The sequence below is a fragment of the Cyanistes caeruleus genome, chromosome 36 (assembly GCF_971803275.1).
Source record: "Cyanistes caeruleus chromosome 36, bCyaCae1.hap1.1, whole genome shotgun sequence".
Classification (NCBI taxonomy): Eukaryota; Metazoa; Chordata; class Aves; order Passeriformes; family Paridae; genus Cyanistes; species Cyanistes caeruleus.
Window position 1 is genome coordinate 556,752 of NC_141737.1, and position 13,824 is coordinate 570,575.

At 45.7% G+C, this 13,824-nt stretch overlaps 1 protein-coding gene across 2 annotated transcripts in view; it reads right to left on the reverse strand.

Annotated features, from left to right (window-relative positions):
- Positions 1–13,812, reverse strand: part of CNOT3 (CCR4-NOT transcription complex subunit 3) — a 44,327-nt gene extending 30,515 nt beyond the window's left edge. The window contains exons 1-8 of one of the 2 annotated variants that reach the window (XM_086871621.1): positions 13,616–13,812; positions 11,817–11,878; positions 11,450–11,517; positions 10,303–10,377; positions 9,190–9,279; positions 7,265–7,393; positions 5,637–5,732; positions 2,565–2,784 (exon numbers count right to left, since the gene is read on the reverse strand). In XM_086871621.1, the coding sequence (XP_086727747.1) occupies positions 2,565–2,784; positions 5,637–5,732; positions 7,265–7,393; positions 9,190–9,279; positions 10,303–10,377; positions 11,450–11,517; positions 11,817–11,841 (703 nt within the window). In that variant the 5' untranslated portion in view covers positions 11,842–11,878; positions 13,616–13,812. The remainder of the gene's footprint in view (positions 1–2,564; positions 2,785–5,636; positions 5,733–7,264; positions 7,394–9,189; positions 9,280–10,302; positions 10,378–11,449; positions 11,518–11,816; positions 11,879–13,615) is intronic. The other variant, XM_086871622.1, reaches the window with a different exon arrangement.
- Positions 13,813–13,824: the final 12 nt, after the last annotated feature.

A 13,824-nucleotide genomic window follows, 5' to 3' on the forward strand; every position in this document is an offset into this window, starting at 1 on the left:
TCCCCATTTTTTCCCCATTATTTTCCCCCCAAATCCATTATTTTTCCCCATTATTTTTCCCCCAATTCCCCATTTTCCCCATTATTTTTCCCCAATCCCCATCATTTTTCCCCATTTTCCCCCATTATTTTTCCCCAATTCCATTATTTTCCCAATTTCCATTTTCTCCCATTATTTTTTCCCCAATTCCATTATTTTCCCCCATTATTTCCCCCAATTCCCATCATTTTTTCCCCATTTTCCCCTATTTATTTTTCCCCCAATTCCCATTATTTTTCCCCCAATTCCCATCATTTTTTCCCCAATCCCCATTATTTTCCCCCATTATTCCCATTATTTTTCCCACAATCCCCATTATTTTCCCCCAATTCCCCATTTTCCCCCATTATTTTTTCCCCAATCCCCATTATTTTCCCCCATTATTTTTCCCCAAATTCCATTATTTTTTCCCATTATTTTTCCCCCCAATTCCCATAATTTTTCCCCAATTTCCCCCATTATTTTCCCCCATTATTCCCATTATTTTCCCCCAATTTCCCCCATTATTTTTCCCCAATTCCCCATTTTCCCCCATTATTTTCCCCATTTTTTCCCCATTATTTTCCCCAATTCCCATCATTTTTCCCCATTATTTTTTCCCCAATCCCCATTTTTTCCCCATTATTTTTCCCCATTTTCCCCCATTATTTTCCCCCAATTCCCATCATTTTTTCCCCATTTTCCCCCATTATTTTCCCCCCAATTCCCATTATTTTTTCCCCATTATTTTTTCCCCAAATTCCCATTATTTCCCCCATTATTTTTTCCCCCAATCCCCATTATTTTCCCCATTATTTTTCCCCCAATCCCCATTATTTTTCCCCCAATCCCCATTATTTTCCCCATTATTTTTCCCCCAATCCCCATTATTTTTCCCCCAATCCCCATTATTTTCCCCATTATTTTTCCCCCAATCCCCATTATTTTTCCCCATTATTTTTCCCCATTATTTTCCCCCATTATTTTCCCCCAATTCCCATTATTTTTTTCTCCCAATCCCCATTATTTTTCCCCCAATCCCCATTATTTTTTCCCCCAAATCCCATTATTTTTCCCCAAATTCCCATTATTTTCCCCCAATCCCCATTATTTTCCCCCATTATTTTCCCCCAATCCCCATTATTTTCCCCCATTATTTTCCCCCAAATCCCATTTTTCTCCCCCAATCCCATTATTTTCCCGCATTATTTCCCCCCAATCCCCAATATTTTTCCCCAAATTCCCATTATTTTCCCCCATTTTCCCCCATTATTTTCCCCCAAATCCCATTTTTCTCCCCCAATTCCCATCATTTTTTCCCCATTTTCCCCCATTATTTTTTTCCCCAATTCCCATTATTTTTCCCCATTATCCCCATTATTTTTTTCCCAATTTCCCCCCATTATTCCCATTACTTTTTCCCCCAATTCCCATTATTTTCCCCCATTATTTTTTTCCCCCAATCCCCATTATTTTTCCCCAAATTCCCATTATTTCCCCCCAATCCCCATTATTTTCCCCCATTATTCCCATTATTTTTCCCCAATTTCCCCCATTATTTTTCCCCCAATTCCCATCATTTTTTCCCCATTTTCCCCCATTATTTTTCCCCATTATCCCCATTATTTTCCCCCATTATTTTTCCCCCAATTCCCATTATTTTTCTCCATTTTCCCCCATTATTTTCCCCCAATTCCCATCATTTTTCCCCATTTTCCCCCATTATTTTTTCCCCAAATTCCCATCATTTTTCCCCATTTTCCCCATTATTTTTCCCCATTTTTTCCCCATTATTTTCCCCCCAATCCCCCTTATTTTCCCCCATTTTCCCCATTATTTTTCCCCATTTTCCCCATCATTTTTCCCCATTTTTCCCCATTATTTTTTCCCCCAAATCCCATTTTTCTCCCCCAATTCCCATTATTTTTCCCCCCAATCCCCATTATTTTCCCCCATTATTTTTCCCCCAATCCCCATTATTTTTCCCCATTATTTTTCCCCATTATTTTCCCCCATTATTTTTCCCCATTATCCCCATTATTTTTCCCCATTATCCCCATTATTTTCCCCCATTATTTTTCCCCCAATTCCCATTATTTTTTTCTCCCAATCCCCATTATTTTTCCCCCAATCCCCATTATTTTTCCCCATTATCCCCATTATTTTCCCCCATTATTTTTCCCCCAATCCCCATTATTTTTCCCCATTTTCCCCATTATTTTTCCCCATTTTTTCCCCATTATTTTCCCCCCAATCCCCATCATTTTCCCCCCAATCCCCATTATTTTTCCCCATTTTCCCCATTATTTTTTCCCCCAAATCCCATTTTTCTCCCCCAATTCCCATTATTTTTTCCCCCAATCCCCATTATTTTCCCCCATTATTTTTCCCCCAATCCCCATTATTTTTCCCCATTATTTTTCCCCATTATTTTCCCCCGTTATTTTCCCCCAAATCCCATTTTTCTCCCCCAATCCCCATCATTTTTCCCCCAAATCCCATTTTCCCCCCCAATCCCCGTGTCCCGCAGTCCCCCCGCTCCCTACGGATGTCGTCGAGGTCGAGGTCGTCGTAGAGGAACTCGTTCTCCTCGAAGTCGGGCTCCTGGCAGGAATCCACGTAGTACTCCACGTCGTCCTTCAGCTTCCTCACCGGCTCCACCGGGATGGAGTCGTTGTCCAGCATCCGCAGCAGCGTCTCCAGCATGCGCACGTGGAAACGGTGCCGCTCCACCTGCCGCTTCAGCGCCTCGATGCGGTCCTGCTTCTGGGGGGAAAACAGCCAGAAACGGGAAAAAACGGGGTGAAAATGGGAAAAATGGCAAAAAAACGGGAAAAAACGGGGTGAAAATGGGTTAAAACGGGGTTAAAATGGGCTCAGGGGTCACTGGGATGGGGGTTCAGCTCCACCTGCCGCTTCAGCGCCTCGATGCGGTCCCAATTCTGGGGGGAAAACAGCCAGAAACGGGAAAAAATGGGGTGAAAAACGTAAAAATGGGGAAAAAATGGGTTAAAATGTGAAAAAACGGGAAAAAACGGGCTTAAAATGGGTTAAAACGGGGTTAAAATGGGATAAAATGGGGTGAAAATGGGCTGAAAATGGATAAAAACGGGCTCAGGGGTCACTGGGATGGGGGTTCAGCTCCAGCCGAGGCTTCAGCGCCTCGATGCGGTCCCAATTCTGGGGGGAAAACACGGGAAAACGGGAAAAAACGGGGTGAAAATGGGTTAAAACGGGGTGAAAATGGGGTCAGGGGTCACTGGGATCAATTCCCAGCTCCAGCTGCCGCTTCAGCGCCTCGATGCGGTCCTGCTTCTGGGGGGAAAACACGGGGAAACGGGAAAAAACGGTGAAAAAATGGGAAAAATGGCAAAAAAACGGGAAAAAACGGGAAAAAACGGGGTGAAAATGGGAAAAAACGGGAAAAAATGGGATCAGAATGGGTGAAAATGGGATAAAATGGGGTGAAAATGGGGTCTGGGGTCACTGGGATGGGGGTTCAGCTCCAGCTGCCGCTTCAGCGCCTCGATGCGGTCCTGCTTCTGGGGGGAAAACACGGGAAAACGGGAAAAAACGGGGTTAAAATGGGTCAGAATGGGTTAAAACGGGGTGAAAATGGGGTCAGGGGTCACTGGGATCAATTCCCAGCTCCAGCTGCCGCTTCAGCGCCTCGATGCGGTCCTGCTTCTGGGGGGAAAACACGGGGAAACGGGAAAAAACGGGGTGAAAAACGTCAAAATGGCAAAAAAACGGGAAAAAACGAGGTTAAAATGGGTTAAAATGGGGTGAAATGGGGTGAAAATGGATAAAAATGGGGTCAGGGGTCACTGGGATGGGGGTTCAGCTCCACCTGCCGCTTCAGCGCCTCGATGCGGTCCTGCTTCTGGGGGGAAAAACCGGGAAAATGGGAAAAAACGGGGTGAAAATGGGAAAAATGGCAAAAAAATGGGAAAAAACGGGAAAAAACGGGGTTAAAACGGGGTGAAAATAGGGTCTGGGGTCACTGGGATCAATTCCCAGCTCCAGCTGCCGCTTCAGCGCCTCGATGCGGTCCTGCTTCTGGGGGGAAAACACGGGAAAACGGGAAAAAATGGTGAAAAAAGTGTAAAAATGGCAAAAAAACAGGAAAAAACGGGGTTAAAATGGGTCAGAATGGGTAAAAACGGGGTGAAATGGGGTGAAAATGGGGTCAGGGGTCACTGGGATCAGGGTTCAGCTCCAGCTGCCGCTTCAGCGCCTCGATGCGGTCCTGCTTCTGGGGGGAAAACACGGGAAAACGGGAAAAAACGGTGAAAAAATGGATGAAATGGGGAAAAAACGGGAAAAAACGGGAAAAAACGGGATGAAAATGGGATAAAATGGGAAAAAACGGGGTTAAAATGGGTTAAAATGGGGTCAGGGGTCACTGGGATCAGGGTTCAGCTCCAGCTGCCGCTTCAGCGCCTCGATGCGGTCCTGCTTCTGGGGGGAAAACAGCCAGAAACGGGAAAAAATGGTGAAAAAATGGATAAAATGGGGAAAAAACGGGGTTAAAATGGGTCAGAATGGGTTAAAACGGGGTGAAAATGGGGTCTGGGGTCACTGGGATCAATTCCCAGCTCCAGCTGCCGCTTCAGCGCCTCGATGCGGTCCTGCTTCTGGGGGGAAAACACGGGAAAACGGGAAAAAACGGTGAAAAAATGGATGAAATGGGGAAAAAACGGGAAAAAACGGGGTTAAAATGGGTTAAAACGGGGTGAAAATGGGGTGAAAATGGGGTGAAAATGGGGTGAAATGGGGTGAAATGGGGTGAAAATGGATAAAAACGGGCTCAGGGGTCACTGGGATCGGGGTTCAGCTCCAGCCGAGGATTCAGGGCCTCGATGCGGCCCCGATTCTGGGGGGAAAACACAGGAAAACGGGAAAAAACCATTTTTTGGGTTGATTTTGGGGTGATTTTGGGGTGATTTTGGGAGTTTTTGGTGTGATTTTGGGTGATTTTGGGGTGATTTTGGGGTGATTTTGGGAGTTTTTGGTGTGATTTTGGGTGATTTTGGGGTGATTTTGGGGTGATTTTGAGGTGTCTTTGGATGATTTTGGGGTGATTTGGGGTGTTTTTGGGGTAATTTGTGGTGGTTTTGGGTGATTTGGTGTGATTTGGGGAGTTTTTGGGGTGATTTTGGGTAATTTTGGGTGTTTTTGGGTAATTTCGGGTGTTTTTGGGGTGATTTTGGGGTGTTTTTGGGGTGATTTTGGGGCGTTTTTGGGTGTTTTTGGGGTGTTTTTGGGTAATTTGGGATGTTTTTGGGGTGTTTCGGGTGATTTTGGGAGTTTTTGGGGTGATTTGGGGTGATTTTGGGGTTTTTGGGGTGATTTTGAGGTTTTTGGGGTGATTTTGGGGTGTTTCTGGGGTGTTTTTGGGGTGTTTCGGGTGATTTTGGGAGTTTTTGGGGTGATTTGGGGTGTTTTTGGTGTGATTTTGGGTAATTTCGGGTGTTTTTGGGGTGTTTTGGGGTGTTTCTGGGGTGTTTTTGGGGTGATTTTGGGTGTTTTTGGGGTGTTTCTGGGGTGTTTTTGGGGTGATTTTGGGGTTTCTGGGGTGTTTTTGGGGCGTTTTGGGGTGTTTTTGGCTCACTCACATCCTTGTCCCCCTTTTTCTTGCGCGTCTGCACCGACAGCGACTCCACCTCGCTCTCGAACTGATCCACCTGCATGTTGAGCGTGTCGATCGTGTTCTGGGGCAAAAAGAGCCAGAAACGGGCAAAAAGCGCCCTCAGCACCAGCACAGCTCCAGCAGCAAAAAACAGCAATTTTGGGGGGAAAAATGTGAATTTTTGGGGAGAAAATGTGAATTTTTGGGGAGAAAATGTGAATTTTTGGGGAGAAAATGTGAATTTTTGGGGACAAAATGTGAATTTTTGGGGAGAAAATGAATTTTTGGGGAGAAAATGTGAATTTTTTGGGAGAAAATGTGAATTTTTGGGGGAAAAAAGCAAAGTTTTGGGGAAAAAAGTGAAGTTTTGGGGAAAAAAGTGAATTTTTGAGGGAAAAAAGTGAATTTTTTGGGGAAAAATGTGAATTTCTGGTGAAAAAAAGTGATTTTTTTGGGGAAAAAAGCGAATTTTTGGGGAAAAAATTGAATTTTTGGGGATAAATGTGTACATTTTGGCAAATAAAGTGACTTTTTTGGCAAATAGAAGGGATTTTTTAGTAAGAAAAGTGAATTTTTGGGGAAAAAAAGTGAATTTTGGAGGGAAAAACGTGGATTTTTGGAGGAAAAAGTGATTTTTTTGGCAAATAAAAGGGATTTTTTAGCAAGAAAAGTGAATTTTTGGGGAAAAAAAAGTGAATTTTGGGGGGAAAAATGTGAATTTTTGGGGATAAATGTGTACTTTTTGGCAAATAAAGTGAGTTTTTTGGCAAATAAAAGGGATTTTTAGTAAGAAAAAGAATTTTTGGGGAAAAAAGTCAATTTTGGGGGGAAAAATGTGAATTTTTGGGGGAAAAAGTGATTTTTTTTGGCAAATGAAAGGGATTTTTTAGCAAGAAAAATGAATTTTTGGGGGAAAAAATGAATTTTTTGGTAAATGAAAGGGATTTTTTTAGCAAAAAAAGTGAATTTTTTTGCAAATAAAGTGAATTTTTTTGACAAGTGATTTTTTAGGACAAAAAAAACCCATTTCTGTAAGGAAAAAAGCCATTTTTATCTCAAAAAAAAATTGTTTTTTAATGAAAAAAACCCCGATTTTTAAAGAAAAAAAATCCATTTTAATTAACAAAAAAGACATTTTATGCAAATAAAACCCATTTTAACACAGAAAAAACCCCATTTTTTCAGGAAAAAAACCATTTTTACACCAAAAAAAAACATTTTAATGCCAAAAAATCCCATCTTTTTCAGGAAAAAACCCACTTTAATTCAAAAAAACCCCAATTTTTTCAGGAAAAACCCCATTTTAATGCCAAAAAATCCCATTTTATCCCCAAAAAATCCCATTTTTTTCAGGAAAAATCCCATTTTAATGCCAAAAAATCCCATTTTAATGCCAAAAAATCCCATTTTAATGCCAAAAAATCCCATTTTATCCCCAAAAAATCTCATTTTTTCAGGAAAAAACCCAATTTAATGCCAAAAAATCCCATTTTAATGCCAAAAAATCCCATTTTTTTCAGGAAAAAACCCCATTTCAATGCCAAAAAAAGCCATTTTAAGTCAGCAAATCCTGGTTTTTGGGGAGAAAAAAGGGATTTTTGGGTAAATCCTCACCGTGAGCCACTGCCCGACCTCCTCCTTCTCCTTCTGCGCGGGGTCGACTTTCTGGGCCAGCCCCAGCCCCTCCTTGCTGTAGGCTTTGGTCTTCGTCTCCCTCTCCACCACCTTGAACCTCTCCATTTGCTGCAAAAAACCCCAAAAACGGACAAAAATCAAAACTCCAGAAAATTCCACAAAGTTCCACAAAATTCCACAAAAATTCCAAAAAAAAATTCCACAAAATTCCACAAAAAAACTCCACAGAATTCCATAAAATTCCACAAAATTCCACAAAATTCCACAAAAAAATTCCCCAGAATTCCACAAAAAAAATCCACAAAATTCCACAAAATTCCACAAAATTCCACAAAAAATTCCCCAAAATTCCATAAAATTCCACAAAATTCCACAAAAAAATTCCACAAAATCCCACAAAAAAACCCCACAAAAAAATCCCACAAAATTCCACAAAATTCCACAGAATTCCACAAAATTCCACAAAAAAAATCCACAAAATTCCACAAAATTCCACAAAAAAATTCCCCAAAATTCCACAAAAAAATCCCACAAAATCCCACAAAAATTCCAAAAAAAATTCCACAAAATTCCACAAAATTCCCCAAAATCCCACAAAAAAATCCCACAAAATCCCACAAAATTCCACAAAATTCCACAAAAAAATTCCACAAAAAAAATCCCACAAAATTCCCCAAAATTCCCCAAAATTCCTCAAAAAAACTCCACAAAATCCCAAAAAATCCCACAGAATTCCACAAAATTCCATTAAAAAATTCCACAAAATTCCACAAAAAAATTCCCCAAAATTCCCCAAAATTCCCCAGCGGACAAAACCCGGGAGGGGAGAAAAAACCCAAAAAATCCTCCTTGGGCACCCAAAAAATGCAATTTTCTATCTGAAAATCCCATTTTTCTCAGTGAAAATCCGAATTTCCCCCCAAAAAATCCAATTTTCTGTCTAAAAATCACGTTTGTCCTCAAAAACACCCAAATTTTCCCACTAAAAATCACATTTTTCTCTGTGAAAATCCCAATTTCCCCCAAAAAACCCAAGTTTTCACCCTAAAAATCCCATTTTTCTCGGAGAAAATCCCAATTTCCAAAAAAAAAAATCACATTTTCTGTCTAAAAATCCCATTTTTCCTCAAAAAACCCCAAATTATCCCCTTAAAAATCACATTTTTCTCAGTGAAAATCCCAATTTCCCCAAAAACCCCAAATTTTCTGTCTAAAAATCATTTTTCCTCAAAAAAACCCAAATTTTCCTCCTAAAAATCACATTTTTCTCAGAGAAAATCCCAATTTCCCAAAAAAATTCCAATTTTCTTTCTAAATATCCCATTTTTCCTCAAAAAAACCAAATTTTCCCCCTAAAAATCACATTTTTCTCAGTGAAAATCCCAATTTCCCCTCAAAAAATCCAATTTTCTTTCTAAATATCCCATTTTTCTCAAAATAACCCAAATTTCCCTTCTAAAAATACAATTTCTCACTCAAAAAATCCTCATTTACCCCTAAAAATCACAAATTTTCCTTCTAAATCTCCCATTTTCCCCAAAATCCAGATTTTTTACCAAAAATTCCCACTTTTATGCCCGAAAATCCCATTTTTTTGCCTCAATCCTCACTTTTTTTCCACAAAATCCCATTTTTCTGCCCCAAAATCCCTTTTTTTGCCCAAAATTCATGAATTTTGCCCCAAACCCCTTTGGTTTTTCCCCTGAAATTACATTTTTTTGCCCCAAATTCCCCGTTTTTTGCCTCAAATCTGGGGATTTTTTGCCCCAATCGGGGTTTTTTTTCCCTGAAATCCCCGTTTTTTGCCCCAAATCCCCGTTTTTTGCCCCCAAATCCCCGTTTTTTGCCCCAAATCCCCGTTTTTTGCCCCAAATCCCCGTTTTTCGCCCCAATCCTGGCGGCACCGTCTCGATCAGCTTGCGGTTGTCGATCAGCTGCCGCTTGTCCTTGATCTCGTTCGAGGCCACCCATGTCTTGATCTGGTCCCGCAGCCGCTGCCAGAAACACCCCAAAATGGCCCAAAACACCCCAAAATAGCCCAAAACACCCCAAAAACACCCCAAAAACACCCCAAAATAGCCCAAAACACCCCAAAAACACCCCAAAATAGCCCAAAACACCCCAAAATAGCCCAAAAGCACCCCAAAACACCCCAAAATCCCATCAAAAATCCCAAAATCCCCCCAAAACACCCCAAAATAGCCCAAAACACCCCAAAATCCCCCCAAAACACCCCAAAAACACCCCAAAATAGCCCCAAAACACCCCAAAAACACCCAAAATCCCCTAAAAACACCACAAAATAGCCCAAAACACCCCAAAACACCCCAAAAACACCCCAAAATAGCCCAAAACACCCCAAAATCCCCCAAAAACACCTCAAAAAACCCCAAAAAAAACCCAAAATAGCCCAAAACACCCCAAAAACACCCAAAATCCCCTAAAAACACCCCAAAATGGCCCAAAACACCCCAAAATCCCCCAAAAAAACCCCAAAATAGCCCAAAACACCCCAAAATAGCCCAAAAACATCCCAAAATAGCCCAAAATACCCCAAAAACACCCCAAAATAGCCCAAAAACACCCCAAAATAGCCCAAAATTCCCCAAAAACACCTCAAAAAACCCCAAAAAAACCCCAAAATAGCCCAAAACACCCCAAAATAACCCAAAAACACCCTAAAATAACCAAAACACACCAAAAACACCCCAAAATCCCCCAAAAACATCCCAAAATCCCCCCAAAACACCCCAAAACAACCCAAAAATGCCCCCAAAAAATCCCCAAAAAATCCCCAAGAAATCCCCGAAAAAACCCAAAACACCCCAAAAAAACCCAAAATGCCCAAAAAAATCCCAAAAATCCCCCCAAAAAATCCCAAAAAAATCCCCAAAATCCCCAAAAACCCCAAAACTCCCCCAAAAAAATCCCCCAAACGCCCCCAAATCCCCCCCAGGCAGCAGCAGGGGATTTTGGGGAGCCCCAAATTTGGGGTTTTTCACCCCAAAATCCCAAACCTGCAGTTTCTTGATCTCCTTTTTCAGGTCGGCCTCGTATTTCTCCTTCTGGTTGGCGTTGGCGGCGTTGTGGAGCTGGAAACGCAATTGGGGGATTTGGGGAGATTTGGGGAGATTGGGGGGGATTTGGGGGGCATTTTGGGGCATTTTGGGGGGATTTGGGGGGATTTGGTGAATTTGGGGGGGATTTGGGGAGATTTGGGGCATTTTGGGGAGATTTTGGGGCATTTTGGGGGGATTTTGGGGCATTTTGGGGGGATTCGGGGGGATTTGGGGCATTTTGGGGAGATTTGGGGAGATTGGGGGGGATTTGGGGGCATTTTGGGGCATTTTGGGGAGATTTGGGGCGATTTGGGGGGATTTTGGGGAGATTTGGGGCATTTTGGGGCATTTTGGGGGGATTTGGGGCATTTTGGGGGGATTTGGGGCATTTTGGGGGGGATTTGGGGCATTTTGGGGGGATTTGGGGGGATTTGGGGGGAATTTGGGGGGGATTTGGGGGGATTTTGGGGAATTTTGGGGGGATTTTGGGAGATTTAGGGGGGATTTGGGGGAATTTGGGGAGAATTTTGGATGGATTTGGGGGCATTTGGGGGCATTTTGGGGAGATTTGGGGCATTTTGGGGCATTTTGGGGGGATTTTGGGGGGATTTGGGGGGATTTGGGGGGGATTTGGGGGGATTTGGGGAGAATTTTGGATGGATTTGGGGGGTTTTGGATGGATTTGGGGAATTCTGGATGGATTTGGGAGAATCTTCGATGGATTTGGGGGGTTTTGGGGAATTTTGGATGGATTTGGGGGATTTTGGATGGATTTGGGGGAATTTGGGGGAATTTTGGATGGATTTGGGAGAATTTTGGTGGATTTTAGATGGATTTGGGGGATTTTGTGAGATCTGGTGAGGTTTTAGGGGATTTTAGGGAGATTCTGGGATTTTTTGGGGGGATTTTGGGGGTATTTTGGGATTTTTGAGGGATTTTGGGTGGGTTTTGGGGTTTTTTGGGGGGGATTTTTGGGGGGATTTTGGGATTTTTGGGGGGATTTTGGGATTTTTGGGGGGATTTTGGGATTTTTTTGGGGGGATTTTGGGATTTTTTTGGGGGATTTTGGGATTTTTGGGGGGATTTTGGGGTGTTCCCCCCTCACCTTCTGCCAGATGTCCTCAAACTGCTCCACGCCCTCCGAGACCTTCTTGAGGCACCTGTCAATCTCACCTGGGGGCGGGGCAAGGCGGGGAGGCCCCGCCCACAGGGTCACAACCAATCAGAGGTGCCCATGGACCACACCCTGAGCGCCACAGCCAATCAGAGCCACCCGTGGGCCACACCCTGAGCTCTGCAGCCAATCAGAGCCAGCCATGGGCCACACCCTGAGCTCCGCAGCCAATCAGAGCCGGCCGTGGGCCACACCCTGAGCTCTGCAGCCAATCAGAGCCTCTCTCTGCCCACACCCAGCCCCACCCACCCGGTCCCAGCCAATCAGAGGCGGCCCCGCCCCACAGGTGCCCCCTCACCTTGCAGCTTCCTCTTGTCAGCCATTCTGGGGGGCTCTCGGCATCCCCTCGGGGGGCGCCTGCTGGGGGGCAGGGGAGGGGAGGCTCAGGACCCCCAAATCCCCCCAAAACCCCCCGAGATCCCCCCAAAACCCTCCCCAAATCCCCCTGAGACCCCAAACCCCCCCCAAACCCCCCGAGATCCCCCCAAAACCCTCCCCAAATCCCCCTGAGACCCCAAATCCCCCCAAAACCCCCCCAAAACCCTCCCCAAATCCCCCTGAGACCCCAAATCCCCCCAAAACCCCCCCAAAACCCTCCCCAAATCCCCTTGAGCCCCCAAATCCCCCCAAAACCCCCCTGAGCCCCCAAAACCCCCCCGAGATCCCCCCCAAAACCCTCCCCAAATCCCCCTGAGACCCCAAACCCCGCCCTATGGACACTCCCCTCCCCCCTCAGGGCCCCTATAGACCCCAGAGAGATCAAACACACCCCTCCAGACCCCCAGAGACCCCACAGAGAGCCCCCACAGACCCCTATAGATACCCTATAGACCCACAGATACTCTATAGAGCCCCTATGGATCCCCACAGACCCCTATAGGGACCTGCAGACCCCACAGAGAGCCCCCACAGACCCCTATAGATACCCTGTAGACCTCCTATAGGCCTCCTATGGACCCCCACAGCACCCAATGGAGTCCTACAGACCCCTATAGGGACCTATAGACCCCTGCAGACCCCATAGAGAGCCCCCAGAGATCCCTCCACAACCCCTACAGGCCCCATAGAACCCACAGGTCTCCTATAGGCTCTCTATGAGCCCCTATAGACACTCACAGACCCCATACAGAGCCCCTATAGACCCCCACAGACCCTTTATAGCCCTCTATAGGCCCCTGACAGCCCCCGAAAAAGCCCTATAGACCCCCACAGAACAGAATGGGCTCCTATAGATCACATATGGAGCCCCTATAAACCACCACAGACCCCTACAGGGCCCCTATAGAACCCCACAGACCCCTTATAGCACCCCAAAAAAGCCCTAAAACACCCCCACAGAACAGAATGGGCTCCTATAGATCACATATGGAGCCCCTATAAACCACCACAGACCCCTACAGGGCCCCTATAGAACCCCAAAGACCCCTTAGAGCACCCCAAAAAAGCCCTAAAACACCCCCACAGAACAGAATGGGGTCCTATAGATTCCATATGGAGCCCCTATAGACCCCCACAGACCCCTTATAGCCCCCCAGAAAGCCCTACAGACCCCCACAGAACAAAATGGGCTCTTAAAGATTCTCTATGGAGCCCCTATAGACTCCCACAGAGCCCTCCACGACTCCTATAGGCCCCCTATAGCTCCCCACAGAGCCCCTATGGACCCTCCAGAGCACCAAAGATCCCCTATAGAGCCTCATCTACCCTCACAAGTCCCCTACAGACCCCTCCAGCATGTCCTGGAATCCTCCAGAACCTCTTTACATCCCTGTAGGCACCTATAGATGCTCGAAGGATTCGTTATAGGCATCTGCAGCCCCCTATGGACCCCCGGTCAGCCCCTATAAGGACCCTATAGAAACCCTCACCACCCCTTCAGCCTGCCACGAAGAGCTCCAGAGCTCTACGAACCCCTACAAAACCCCTACAGCCCACCCAGAGCCCCTCATAAACCCTCCCCAGACCCCTATAGACCCCTATAGAGCGCCCCCAGACCCCCGAGGCCGCCCCTCAGCTCCGCCGCCCCCTCACGCCAAACCCCCCCCTCCCCTCAGGGCCCCGCCGCCGCTCCCCGCCCCCTCCTCTCCCCGCGCTCACCGGAGGCTCGCGGAGCGGCCCAGGCGCGCCCTGCCGGCCGGGGAATGGCGATGATGTCGCGATAGTGTCGCGATAATGTCGCGACTCGCGGGGGTCGCCGCCGCCTTTCCGCCCGTTCCCCCCCCCCCTCCACGGTTCGCTCAGCGCCGACTCGGCCTCAGCGGCATCCAAGATGGCGGCGGCTCCCTCAGGCCACCGCCCCGCCCCGT